Genomic DNA, 14363 nt, shown 5'->3' with positions numbered 1-14363 from the left:
ACCTCTCAATAAAAGTATTAAAAAAAATAAAAGATGCAGTTTTATTAGAAAAGACAGAAAAGAACATTTGTATGCTTTATAAATTAATTCATCATATTTTATGATCAACTGAATATTTTAATTGAATTTATATACCATTTAGAAAGAATTTTCTTTTTAATATGAAAGTTGGCAATCAGTTAAATTTTCTTTTCAGATCAGTAATAAGTTTCGTTGTTTTGATTATCATCTTGAGAAATTTTATATTTTATAATAATTATCCTGTAAATTAATAAAATTATATTAGCTATGGGTTCTGAGATGGAAGGAATGGAGGAAATTCTTCATGATTATGTTTCAACGGAGGATTTAAAAGTATATTTAAAGATTACCATTTATATTATTTTTATTGTTAATTTCATAAGTTTGAGCAATATTTTGTTGAATGACGTATCGTTGCAATTTTTGTTTTAACCCTTACCATATTTAGGGGAAGATATATGGGGACATATAACTTTCATAGAAATATTTCTTTCATATTCTTCCCAATTTTTGTACTATATCGCTAAAAATGAGTTACTGTGTATCCTACTATTGTCACCAAAATCCGGTGTTTATTTTTGTTTTGTTTTTTTGTGTGTCAATACCAATACTGAAAGTTTTTGATCGTGTGTTAAAATTTCGGGGATATTTTCTATCAGGAAAGATATCTAATAACTGAAAAAGAAGAATTTATTTTACTAGCATCTTTAAACTAATTGTTCCCATTTTATGGTTTTTCATTTTCAAAAGAACACCAGTAAGTGTTGCAGAGAAATGATTTAGCAAAGTTAGTTACTGTTAAACCTATATTGTGTTTTCAATCTTTGGTTCCGATCCAATTAAATATTCAATGTTAATTAATGTTTCTTTCATCTGTGCTTATCTCATAGTTTTCTTTTCATAATTTTGTTCATTTTCTTATATTATAATTCATCTCCTGTAATCAGTGGTGTACATTATAATCAGATAATGGGTCCTATATTTAGTAATTTTTATAGACCAACACAAAAAGTTAGTTTTAGTAAATGATTTGCTCAAATGAGTTATTTAACTGTATAAATTTTATAATTTTCGCATTCTTATTTGCTGCACTAGGGGCTTTCAAACTGTTGCAGCACCCTGGAGTGCTCAGTTTAATCCTTCATGTAAATGAGAAGGGTTATGCGTTAATAATGTTTATTAAAATGACTAGTTAGAATCTTACATTAAGATATAATCATTACTAAACTGAACTCAGTGGTGCGACAGCCCATAGAGGGCAAAGGCTCACTGTACCCACCTCAGTTTTCTTGACCTTGGGCTCTGGTGTGCAGGAGCAGATGTTTCGGTTAGGTGGTCAGTCAAATGCGGAACCCCCAGTGTTTAGTTCCCAAGCATACTTGGTACTCATTTATCAACCCACTGAAGGGATGAAAAGCTTAGTCAACCTTGCCCGGTCGGATTACGGTAAAGATATAATCATATATTTTCATTTTGCGAACTCGCAAACCGGGCAGGGCATAAATGATATTTTTAGAGCCATGTTATATTATACATCACAAAAGATGATTGTTTTTATTTATCTATATTGTATTAACTAATGAAAAAAAGTAAAAAAATCCTATTTTATTTAGTTCCTTCTGTGTAGCTTTCAGATATAACCAGATTGTTTTGAAACGTTAAAATTGATTTATTTATTCTTGTTTTGAACTCAATGTAATTAATTTAAAATACTATCATTAAAGTGTTTTGTTTACACTTGGCATGCCTAATTGTAATGCTTACTAATACAGCATTTAGTGATTAAAATTTTATTTATAAATTGAGCTGTAAAATAACACTAAGCATTTTTAAAATCTTTTATTTTATAATTTCTTTTATAATTTTTTATTTTATTTAGCCAAGTGCAAAGAAATTCAATTACTTTTAAAAATTTGTAAAATTTTAATTGTTTAGCTACTGTTTCTTAAGTAGCATAATATATTATATTGAGCCACTAAAAAAATCTGGTATATATAATAAAAACGCAGATTTAAACATAAAAAAACCCTTCAAAATTTTTTTTTTGCTTTCACTGGTATGTAACCTAAATATTACAGGGTTCTTAATGTTTTTGCCTGTAACCCATAAAATATTGATGTTTATGAGTGTTTACCATTAATAACAAACCCTTCTCAAATGTTTCTTTTTGATCTGTATGCTGTCTCCAGCCAAAAAGATTACTATTAAACATTTCTTTTATAAGCATCTATTGATTTATATTTTTAAAAGTTTTTCTTCATCTCTTATTGAGTTTAAACAAGTTTTATATTTTTTAATATGCTAAATAAAAAGCATATTATGTGTTGTGGAAATATTGCCAGTTTAGTTTTGTTATGATTCTACGATACTTAAAAAATTCTGTATTTATAAATCTTTGCTTTACAATTTAGAAATTTGAAGCTGTGTATCATTCCAACTTGCAGAATGGTCAAGTCACAACCAGAGAACAATTTGATTATGCTTGGTGCTTGATACGAAGTAAATATGCGGCTGATATTCGAAGAGGTGTAGTTCTACTTGAAGGTAAACTATTACTCAGGCATGTGATTTTTTAGTATTTTTATTGAATTCGCTAATTTTTGAAGAGGACTTCCTTTATTTTTCTAGTGCAAAAAAAATTGAAATATGGTTCCCATTGTTTGGTCAGGAGAGCGATCCAAAATTTGAACCTCTTATTGTTAATTCAATTTTTTGCATTTTTAGTCATATTTTTAAAACTAATAAAGCGATTAAAAAAAAAATTGCACACACTCGTAAAACCCATTTACCCAAAAATAATTTCTTACAAAATTATTGTTATCAATGTTAAAATAATTTTATGTACTAAAAATATGATTAAAATTTTTTTTTATTTATTAAAAGTTGTTAGGTAAAAACAGAATAAATAAAAAAAATGTAAGTGCTTACATATTCTAAATAATGAGTATTTTAATTTTATAAAATTTTTTAAAATTATTTCATATCTTATTTATAAATAATTAGATTAATTGAAAAAATAGAACGTGATGCAATTTTCATAACATTATTTACCGTGCAAAAAATATAAGTGTTTTAAATATTATATGAAATATTTAAAAACAAAATTTTTTTATCTTAGTTTGGCTTTATTTTAGGAACAGCTGTGCATTTATTTACTTAATTTTCATTAAGATATATTTTTTAACTACATTCAGCTTATTTAAATAATAATAATTTTTATTTTTCAGATCTTTTTCAAAGTGGTGATGCAATGCAAAAAAGAGATTATATGTATTACCTTGCTATCGGGCATACAAAATTAAAGGTAAGTTTCACAAGCATGATGTTATTATTGTAAATGTATACATTCAATTATTATTCTTATTATTGTACATTCATACATTCAATTTAAAAATTTATAGAGAAGCACAATTCTTAATTAATTTTTTAGTGATTTCTAATATATTTCAGTTATAATTCTAAAGCATTTTTTCCTTGTAATCCTAATTTTTTTAAATGTTTCGAACAACTTTGCTAATTCATCTTTTTGAAATTAGGATTATAATAGAGCCCTCCAGCTGTTGTCAAAGTTTTTAAGTATTGAACCAACAAATAGACAAGCTCAGACTTTGCAAAAATACGTCAAAGGCAAAATGAAGAAAGGTATGAATAAATATTCTAATAATGTAAACTTGAATACTAATACAGTCGAACCCCGCTATAGTGAACCATCTGCGGACTCAGTAATGTGTCCACTATATCCGATGGTTCACTATATCCAAATTTTTTGAAGAATATTTTTTGTATAAGACAGTTGAATGATTGAAAATTGACTTTGCAATTTTGCATAAGTTATTTAAAAAATTATTAACTAATTAACAGATAATAAAGCAAAAATTGATGGAAAAAGTAATTACGTCGCTAAATATTAGTTTTATTTTCATTTTTTATGAAAAAAATTTGATTTTTGATTGAACACAATTTGATTTTAAATTGAGTTCATCAATTTTCTTATCCACAATGTGCAAAGAATGCAAGATTTTTACATTTTGAACAAGATTTCGAGCCATCTTGACAAAGCATCTTCTACGTTTTCTCTTTCAGCTCCACGCAGTTTTTTCGATGAAACCATGTTTTTGTAGTATGCCGCAAGAATTGCACTTCGATTTTTCCAAATGTTTGAAACTGTAGATTTTGACAAGGAAAATTCCTTACACAGTGTCGATCGATTGGTTCCATCATCAATACGCTTTACAATTTTAACTTTGTCCTCTATCGAAAACGCTTTTCTCTTTAGAGAGTTTGCCATTTTCACTGCTTTTGAAATATCTTGTCTCAAATAGATAAGGTAAGAATATGAAGAGAGCAGCTGTAGAATGAGTTAAATTGTTCCCCTTCTTGATTGTCAAGGGGTGATTTGTGAAGAATATGGTTTGAACAGATAAGAAAATTCCAAAAATTCAGCAGGTGGCCAAGTTAACTAGTTGTAGAGCAAGCTTGGGGAAAAGAGATAAAGCGAGGCTTGTCAGGGAGGAGGGAGTATAAGATAAATGATCTGTTTGACATTTATTACAGTATAGTTAAAAGTGATAAGCATAAAGGAGAGTAATATGACACATTTTATAGGAATGCATTCATTTTCAGTCCCAACACCTACAAGTTTAAAGATGGAGGACTGAAAAAGATATTTAAAGAAATGAAATTTGAGTCCACTATAACCGAGTTTCCAAGTTCTAAGCTGTTCACTATAAGCGTTAAAAATAACATTATTTAAATAGGAATACGGACGGGACCGCTAAAAAAGTTCACTACATCCGAGTGTTCACTATATCCCAGGTTCACTATACTCGTTCGACTGTAGTAATAATTTATCTAATAATGTGAACTTGAAATAAAAATTATTTTTCCGCCAGTGTGGGTTCACTTGAACCCATGTTTATCAATGGGAAAGTGGTTTATAATAAATCCAGATGCTTGCAAGTCCTAAAATTAACATTGTTACTATGTTTAGATAATATAGTTTATTCTTACCATGAGTTTGTTATGGAATAGCCATATCTGGCTCTTGTTTTATTAAGAATATACATTTTTTTTAAATGAACTTTTCGGATTCTTTTTGGTTTTACTTCTATGCTTTCCAAGTATTTTAATATTGAAATATTCTATGTTACATACTAAAAATTAGCTTTAGATAAAATCACATGATTCAAATCAAATTCTATAAATGATAGCTATAGTCTCTTTTCTCTAAAACTATACAAATTTATAAAAATGCATGCTTATGTGTAATATAAAAATATAATTTTCTGGTGTTATTTTTTTTTTTTTTAATGTATATATTTTCAAAAATCTACAAGAATCTACTTGAGATCTGTTAAATAATTTTTCCTTTCAGAAGGTGAAAATTTAGCTAAATTTTTAGTCTGTATAGTCTATTATTTATGCATAATAATTACTGTATCAACAGCTGTGCCTGGTTAGCAACAAATTCGTTAAGGAATAGAAAACTATTCAAAGTTAACGTTAATAACAACTAATATGATATTGATTTGCTGCTTAAGTCTCTTTCCTGTAGCATTTATAAATAAAATAAAAATTAGTTTATATTACATTTTTTTGAACAAATTAATGATAAACTGTTTTTGTTAGTACTATGTAAAAATTGAGGTATATTAGTTTTATTAAATTATTATTAAATATTATAGAAGGCTTATTAGGAATGGCTATTGTTGGAGGAGCAGCACTAGCAATAGGAGGAGCAGTAACTCTTGGAATGGCCCTGGCTAAGAAGTAATACAGAATTGTCTTTAAAACTGTAATGCAAAATAATAGTGTTATTTATTGAAAGCAATTTAAAATTATATATTCTTTTACTTCTTTGTATAAGTTTTATAATTTGGGTTTTAAGTTGTCTTGAATGCAGTTTGGTAAAAAAGAGGTAAAGCTAACATTTATGTTAATATCTTCTCTCACAATAGTAATTACAAGTTTGTTGAAAGAAGTGATTTGTTTTCTTTTATGGAGAAAAAAAGCTCTTTTTATAAAAATTATATTTATGTATATAAAGATAATACTGAACATATGAGTATATGTTCTGTGATTGGAACCAAAACTGATCAAAATGATAATTACCCTAAATTATATATTATCGTACCAATATTATCATTTGGTTTCCATGAGCTTTGTAAGTTTTGGTACAAAGAAACAAAAAATAAGAACTTTACCCACTGTGAAAATATTAACTTTGATTGTTAATTAAGTTTGAAAATTGTTTTTAAATGTAAGAATGTTCTGTTTTAATATTTATGACATTAATATATGAAAGCTATAATTTCCCACTTTACTTTTCATTATTTATCAAATTTTCCTATTATTGATGTCAGTTGTTCCATAAATTAAATAATAAAATTCATAAATTTTATTTTCAGTTACAAAAACTTATTATTTTTGTAAAAAAAAAAAACTTTAATGGTTTGTTAATCATTAAATTGTTTTATAATTATTATAATTTGTAGGGAAAAAATCAATCTTGAGCAAGACTTGCTTTGCTTATTAAGATTGACTTTTTTCAATAAATTATAAGTATTTAAGTGACTGAATGACCAATTTGAACCTAAGTTCAGCATTTTTTCTGTGATTGAGTTATTTATAATTTTATATGCTTTGGTTTCATTATTTTAATATATTTACATATTCCAAAAGAAGGTAAAAATGTTAAGAGTTCACATAAAGATAATTTTAATAGAATTGTGTGCAACGAATAGTATTTTGTAAACCAGTGCTCCTCAATGTCCATAAATATTTGATACTTTGCTAGAATTACCCTCACCCACAATTTCTTTTAAAAAAATTTTATGAGAAAAAGATTTATTTAGAAGACATTTGATAATTTGTTATTTAATCCAGCTTTCATGAGTGGAAAATTTTTTAATATTTCTCTAAATTGGTATAAAAGTTCTTTTTAATCAAGAGAGTTATGTCCTTAAGTATTTTTAAAGCTATCTAATGTCCAATTGAAGAAATTAAGGTAAATGATATCTAAGAAATAAACACAAAAATATTATCTAAATGTAAGGAAATATCTTGTATTAACATAAAATCATTATTTTTCTTTAAAATGGAATTTGTAATTGTGTGATCTTAATCCAAATTTCATTTTCAATATTCCATTTAATACCTTTTATTTTTAATTCTTTATTTTTCTATCTGTGCTCAATCTGTATAAATGCATCCATTCTAGTGCAGGTAAATAATCCTATGTTTAAAATTGTTTACTACACTTCCCTATTAAATTAAAATACTTATATACATATTTTACACTTACCTTTAATTTTATTTGCTTCATTATAAATCATGAAAATCTTTTCTATTTATTATTGGAATTAAATTCTGTACGTAATTTAAAAAGAATTGAATCATCATTATATTCAATATATTTCTTATTAAATTTAATAAGTAACACAACAATGTAAAATTAAAATAATTTCTCTTGAGTTGATGATAGGATTTTTTTTTATGTTACATAACTGAAAAAGTTTTCTGAGATGATAAAACCCATAGAAGGAAAGCCTCTAGTTGTTCACTATTGAATTATATGTCATAGATATTTCATCTTCCATCAATAATTTGTTGATATCTATTTAAAGTTTGTTGATCATAGTATATTTTGAATTCCTTGATTTAAAACATTAATTATTGAAAAAATATTTGGTTGGTTGTCTAACATTATTTTTTAATATTAAAATTTCTTGTAAATTTTTTTTAAATACTTTGCATTTCCTTAGTTTACTTAAAATGATTAGTATTTTGCTATGCAATGATTAAATAACAAATTATTTACTGAAAACTCAAGATATTAATAATTTTTTCTTTAGGTAAAAGCTCAGCTCCTGTCTGAATGATTAGCTGCTTCAACCAAAGTGATGTGAGATGAACATTTGTAAAACTTGTATATTTTTAAACATGTATTTCAGAACTGATTGTATTATAATAATTTATCACAAATAAAGAGAATTATTTCTTAAAGGCATTTTTTTCTTTATATATATTTTACTTATTAGAAAATCTTCTTATTCTTTGTCAGCGCAACAGCCCCTTACAAGCTTTGGCTGCCTCAACAGCTGACAAATGCTAGCACCTTTTATCCATGGCAACTCCCTCCTGATTTGTAATCTTTAGGGTTTTCAGGTAATTTTTGATGTCGTTGAGGCATCTAGTAGGAAGTCTACTTGTGGAGCGTGACCCCTCGGAGTTCTTAAAGGTTTATAAGATATTAAAATTATCTGAATATTTATCTAGTGTTAAAGACTATGTTCATTTTTTTCGTATGGAGCATAAATAAAAGTTCTTCAATTTATTAAAAACTAAACATTTCTGTAATAGATAACCAACTTAATACCAATTTTGGAAACTTGAGTAGTTATAGTAACTTAAAACATCTTCAAGAATTGCAAAAATTGAGTTTTATTACTTACCTATATTTTAATAAAAGTGAAAAAGTATTTCCCTCAAGCTACATTACTTAGTTTCATGTAAAAACAAGCAAGTTTTTGATTTGGGAAAAAAAAAGAGTTGTTCAATGATAAGACAACATTACGTTAAAATAAATAATTGCAAGAAACTTAATAAGTAAGATATAAGGTTGTTAAAAAATTTCTGCAACTCTCTTGCAGCAAGATCCTGTTTATAGCAATAACGAACCAAACCCGAAGTTAAGTTTTATCCAAAGTCATTTAGAGCTTATTGATGAAAGTTGATGATGATGACACCAAAAAACAACACAAAAGGAAAATTCATAAGAGTTGATATTTTCGCAAGTGTTGCAGAACTTTTTTAATAACCTAATATTACCCGATTAAAAACTACTTGCTTCAAAAATACATAGATTGGAAATAACACATTCAACATGCTACAAGAGCTCAATGTTAACAAAATTAAATTTAAGTCCCTTAAAGATCCATTTAGTTTTGATAATCATTTTGGCATTTACCACATTCCTTCTCAGTACGACCTTGGCTATATCAGACAAATTAGATGTGCATTAAAATTTAGATTTAACGAACGTAATAGATATGTCCTTTATCAAGAATACTAGAAATCATAAATTGCTGCACATTGTTAGAATCTTGGGCATAAATTCTATTTTATAAATGTTAAAATTATCAGTGCAAAATTTCTAGTCACAGCTCATCTTGATGCCCAGGAATCTCGTTTTATTCATATGAAAAATTCCTTTGTTAACGTCATTAGTTCCTCATTTCCTCTCCAAAGCCCGTGGAAATGCATTTTACCCTGATTTGCCCCTCTCAGCCAAAGTGGTTTTTCTTGTTCTGCGTTTTCATCATCTTTATTTTTATTCTCTCTAAGCTACTGAGGTTTTCCTAGTTTTGTTTCTCACTTTTCAATATTTCTCCTTCGGGGATTCAAACCTTTCAACTCTCACCTAACCAGATTTTAACTACCCCATATTTTGAGTATCAGAAATCCAAATATTTCAAATAAAGGTATGTTATTTTAGAGAAAGTACGTTTAGTATCTAATTCTGTAACTTAAAATATTGTTTGCACTAATTAATTAGCATTTTCAGGATTTGGCCTCCGTACCATTAAGATAAAATATCAAAAAGTGAAAATTCAAGCGTTGGGTCAAAAATCAATCGGTGTTCCATGTATTCATTGTTTAACAATATATTAACACAGTTTTACCAAAAAATTTCTTTCTTAAATTTATTTTTGAAGCAAACTGTTTTGCTACTATGGAGAATTTTTAGCAAAGTTTATGAACCCAAAAATTAACTAAGCATTAATATGGGTAAGCGAATTAAAAACTGAGTCTTAGTTTAAGAGTTCATTTTAAAACAATTTTTAAAAATAAAAAGTTCAAAATATTTACTATAAAACAATTAAACATTTTTTCATTTACGTAAATGACAACAACTAAAGGTAATTAAAATATTTATTTTTTTAAATGATTATTAATGGCACTGCATAACATTTAACAACAAAAATATAAAAAATGTGTTTGAAAGATAATTAACATACAACATCACTGGCAGTGTATAATAAAATAAACATATATTTAAAATATTTAACATAATTCATTTTAATATGATATTATGCACTTTTAATACTGTTAATAAATTGTAACAAAAACTGAAAAACAGACTCTGATTTTCTTTAACCCACTGGCGGTTAAGGAAATGGGCAAAATTGGGAGAATGTTTCTCCCCTACACACAGTTCCCCTATCAGTTAACATGGGAAAACCGGTTTTGCTATGCAGAGAAGACTGCAGGTTAAAATGCGACTTTTTACGTGCAGAACCGTCAGTGGGTTAATTTATAAAGGTACGGAAATGATTATGTAGCCACAATTTTTCAAAATCAGCAAGAATAAAAGTAATACAACATAACGTAACAAAACAGTGAATGACATTAAATTTGTCCTGAATAAATTTAAAATGAGAAATACTCATGAGTGATAGAACTCGTTTTCGCTAGCATTGCAAATTTGGATTCATTTCATAACCATAGATAATCTAAATTTCTAAGAAAATGACTAAAATAGTCGAGAAACATAAAAAAAAAGATAATTTTTTGTAAATTTCTAAAGCTAGGGTGGCGAGATCTCTTTTCATATGTAATAAACTTGTTCACCCTAGAAACCTAATGGTGGAGTATATGTGTAGTTAGAACTAAAAAGTATGGGCACATATCAGATGATTTGTCCTAAACATATGCATCAATTGTGGCAAAAGTATTTATTGAAGAAATTATTTCACTCATAAAGTTCAAAATATTGAAACTGAAAAAAAAAATTTGTGTATATTTTTTATCACTGAAAAAGTTTTATATGCCTGTTTAAGAGGCCGTGACTTAAAAAGATGATACAGAAATTTTCCATAATTTATTCATAAAAATAAGGTGAAAGCTTGAACTAAATTCTCAACTCGCTAACTTATCTCCAGAATTGATAATTATTAATTACAGATAAAAGTTGAACTTAGCATCAAAACTCATTTTAACATTAATTGCTCATTTAATACTTTAATATGAGTACATTTCAATTTTTAAACAGGTAAAAAATTTAATTTTTTTGCAGTTAACAGGAAGAGTTACATTTCTCTCCTATCTTTGCCACTGATACGACAAAAGGAAATCAATAGGAAAAAATTGAGATCAACTTACAGAAAATATAAATATTTAGCAAACATTGCTACTATAATTAATAGAAGATACAGAACCATAATTTAAAAGAAATAACAATAAACATTTTTTAAACTCAACTTTAAAATACTTTAAGATTATTAATTTAAAAAGTTTTGCAAATTCAAATAAAGTATAAATAAATAATTCAATAATATTATTCAAACAACTGATCATTGTTTAACAAAAAATCTATAACCACAAAAGAGCACTAAATAATTTAACATAGAAACTCGGACAGATTAATACAACATTTTAACAAATAAATCATGTTTTAAAATCCACAAGTCATAAATCAACAAGATTACACAGATATATCAAAAATAGAGGCTTAAGCATAAGTAGGCTACAACAATGGTAATATGGCATTGTGCACAATTCTAGCATAAAGTACACAGTCACAGCACAAAGTATAGATCAGAAGACAATATTGAAGTTTTGATTTATAGTAACAGCAAAATAATACTTATAATTACAATGGGTACTTTTATACATTTTTAATTTCCTCTAAATCATAAAATGTCATAAAATTTATTCCATCTCCTTTGATAGGAGATTTTGCAAAAGGACTTAAGAGTGCTAAGTACCAATTGCGACCAAGTACTTGCATAAAATTTAATTTCCAGCCCAAATCATATAGAGTTATATTAGCTCGTTTTTCATGAATAGTCTGCCCCCCACTGATACATTTAATTTGGACAAAAAGTAAATATGTAGTAAGAATGCATACACTGATCAATATCACCTGTGTTATGGCACAAATAAAACCATATATGCTTAAAAAACCAAACAATACAGCAACATGGGGAGCTGCCATGCATAGTAAAGATACTAAAGTGAAACCACCAACTGATTCAACACAGTGAGGCCATTGTAAGATGCTGAAATACATGGAACCTAGAAAATAAATGTGAAAAGCAAATTAACTAATAAAACAATTTCAGTAAACTTCTAAATGCATATACTCCGTAATATAATCGAAGTATATAACACTAGATTAGAAATAAGACCATAAAAAAAAAAAAAAAATCAATAATTTGAAAAATTAACAAAAGAAAGGTAGAAAAGTGGGGGTTGCTGCAGTCTGCCAAAGTGAGCAGTCATTTTTTTTTGTTGCTTAATTTCATAATTAGTACATAATTTCATCATTAGTCATCAACAGATAATACAATGAACTTAAAACTATAAACAATGTCTTCTACGCATCTCAAAAATTGTTATTAAACTTTCTGTCTGAGCTTCAAAAATAAATTTGATGGTTGCACATAATTGACTTACACTAATTCGCTTCTGATGATTTATGCAATTCCCGACTCTAATGTATGAAAATAGACACAATATATTTTTTTCATTTCTTAAATAAAATGAAATTTTTTTATAATGATCACTAACCTAAACCTACACTTAGAATTTTATTGAATATTTTAAATTTTGCAAGTCACAATATTCCTACATTTTGATCTTTACAAATCACAATTATAGAAAGACAGTGGCTATTGTGCTGATCTTCAGTAAAATATTTCTACCGTCATTCTGCTAATTTTTTACAACAGCACCACTTTACAGGAACTAATCCAACCTTAGAAAAACATCAGTGCAAGGTATACCGAACAGTGGCATTAAACCTTAAAAAAGCAAGTGCAGGGTGAATCGATCTGTACAATGGGAGTAGCACTCACTCTAAAAAGAAAAACCCTATCAGTGTAGGGTATACCAAGTAAAAGTAAGCTCATCATGTCAGTCATATCTTTTGATTGTTAAAATTTATACACACCAATTATTAATAAAGCCATTTTTTAAACATTAGTATTTTTCCTAATCTATTGTAAGAAAAAATTTAATCCCAGGTACTAAAAATTATAAGAAAAACACGCTTTTAAAACAATCTTGACTGCCATGATTATCAAAACTAAATGATAAAGGAAAACATTAAAAAAATGTGAATAGAACTCACTCTATGATTATTGGTCAAAAACAGCAAATTTAAAGAGTCTATTTTTAAAAAAAATTTACTTCAAGTAAAAGAACATGGTAAACTTACACAGTCAATTAGAACAAACAGATATGGATATGGAAATATTTCCATTTCATAAAAAGGGGAGATTTCAGTATTGTAATCTGTGGCAGAATATTTGCCAAGTCTTGGCAACTTCAAGGTAGGAGCCCAAGAGAAACTAAAAAAAAAAAAAAAACATCACAGAAAGGGACCAACTCAAAAGGTATAACTCATAGCCCTCAAATGGCAAACATCTACATGTTTTTTTTTTAACAAAGATTTCTAGTTTATAATCTATTAGGCATCTTGGCTATTGTAGATGGCGCGACAGATCACATTACAGAAATATTCCCAATAATATAAATATTCCCAAAAATAAATAATTACATAAAATGATTTTCAAAGTATTTTACAAATATTAGTGAAATCAAAATGCACGCATAAAAATTTAATTCATAGATTTAAATGCAAATTTATTACCAATCATTATGTAGAAGACTGCCATTAGATAATACCGATGATTATAGAATCCCACACAGCAACCAGCAAACATACAATGCTGATCACGTTTTAAAATGCATTCATCGCAAATGGGGCAGTGGTACGATCTTGGTGGGGAGTTCAGTTGACAGAAATGGCAATATTTCCAATTCGGTTGGAGAACAGAGGGTAATGTTTTACGTTTGCCAGAGGAATCAACCCGCTGCAAATAATACAAGTTTCCTAATATATTACTGAGGGTAAGGACTTGGAAAAGAAGATGAAGTATAGCAGTGAAATCAAACTCAGTATGGTATTGGAATAATATAGTATTTTCCCAAATAGTTACAGAAGGTATGCCGACGGTCATAAGAACAAACAGTCCTCGATCTAAAGTATTTTTTGGTAAAATATTACTATTACTGAAAGGTAAAACAGGTTCTTTTTCGTCTTTCATTATTACAAAATATATTTTTTACTTAATTACATAAAAATTAATGAGGTGAAAAAATAAAATGGAAATTCAAAAAGGCGGAAATGAAATAGATTTCAGTTCATGATTAAAAAGAGAGAAACAAGCTTTGTTTACCTACAAAGTACATTTGACACTTGAAATTACAGTTAAAGTTCAGAAGGATTATTTTTGGAGGTAACTTAAATTTTTATGAACATAAAGAATTTTTTC

General features: G+C 27.3%; 2 protein-coding genes across 3 annotated transcripts; one reads left to right on the top strand and one right to left on the bottom strand.

The window, feature by feature from the left end:
- The first annotated feature begins 182 nt into the window (after positions 1–182).
- LOC107455818 (mitochondrial fission 1 protein) lies at positions 183–8025 on the top strand. 2 transcript variants are annotated; one of them, XM_043044388.3, is made up of 6 exons: positions 184–354; positions 2433–2565; positions 3249–3325; positions 3558–3663; positions 5706–5790; positions 7875–8025. In XM_043044388.3, exons 1-6 carry the CDS (start codon positions 289–291, stop codon positions 7876–7878), a joined length of 471 nt encoding a protein of 156 aa, XP_042900322.1. In that variant the 5' UTR covers positions 184–288; the 3' UTR covers positions 7879–8025. The 2 variants fall into 2 exon arrangements, with proteins under 2 accessions (XP_087006270.1, XP_042900322.1); XM_087150144.1 differs by lacking the exon at positions 7875–8025 and having other exon boundaries at positions 183–354; positions 5706–5794.
- Positions 8026–9940: 1915 nt separating this feature from the next.
- LOC107455822 (putative palmitoyltransferase ZDHHC24) lies at positions 9941–14269 on the bottom strand. The gene is made up of 2 exons (XM_016073534.4): positions 13679–14269; positions 9941–12099 (listed from the first exon to the last, which is right to left on the bottom strand). The coding sequence occupies exons 1-2, from the start codon at positions 14133–14135 to the stop codon at positions 11690–11692; spliced, it is 867 nt and encodes a 288-aa protein (XP_015929020.3). The 5' UTR covers positions 14136–14269; the 3' UTR covers positions 9941–11689.
- Positions 14270–14363: the final 94 nt, after the last annotated feature.

The sequence above is a fragment of the Parasteatoda tepidariorum genome, chromosome 8 (assembly GCF_982258835.1).
Source record: "Parasteatoda tepidariorum strain Cologne lab strain chromosome 8, Ptep-v5.0, whole genome shotgun sequence".
Lineage (NCBI taxonomy): Eukaryota > Metazoa > Arthropoda > Arachnida > Araneae > Theridiidae > Parasteatoda > Parasteatoda tepidariorum.
The sequence above is the reverse complement of the archived record's forward strand: the minus strand, read 5'-3'. Positions and strand labels throughout refer to the sequence as shown.

Bases quoted from the DNA above. Each gene is read 5' to 3' on its own strand.
- LOC107455818 (XM_043044388.3), top strand. From the start codon at position 289: ATGGGTTCTGAGATGGAAGGAATGGAGGAAATTCTTCATGATTATGTT. The intron at 2,566-3,248 runs GTAAACTATTAC...TTTATTTTTCAG, and splicing joins AGGTGTAGTTCTACTTGAAG to ATCTTTTTCAAAGTGGTGAT. The intron at 3,664-5,705 runs GTATGAATAAAT...TAAATATTATAG, and splicing joins CAAAGGCAAAATGAAGAAAG to AAGGCTTATTAGGAATGGCT.
- LOC107455822 (XM_016073534.4), bottom strand. From the start codon at position 14,135: ATGAAAGACGAAAAAGAACCTGTTTTACCTTTCAGTAATAGTAATATT. The intron at 12,100-13,678 runs GTAATAAATTTG...TTTATTTTCTAG, and splicing joins AGTCTTCTACATAATGATTG to GTTCCATGTATTTCAGCATC.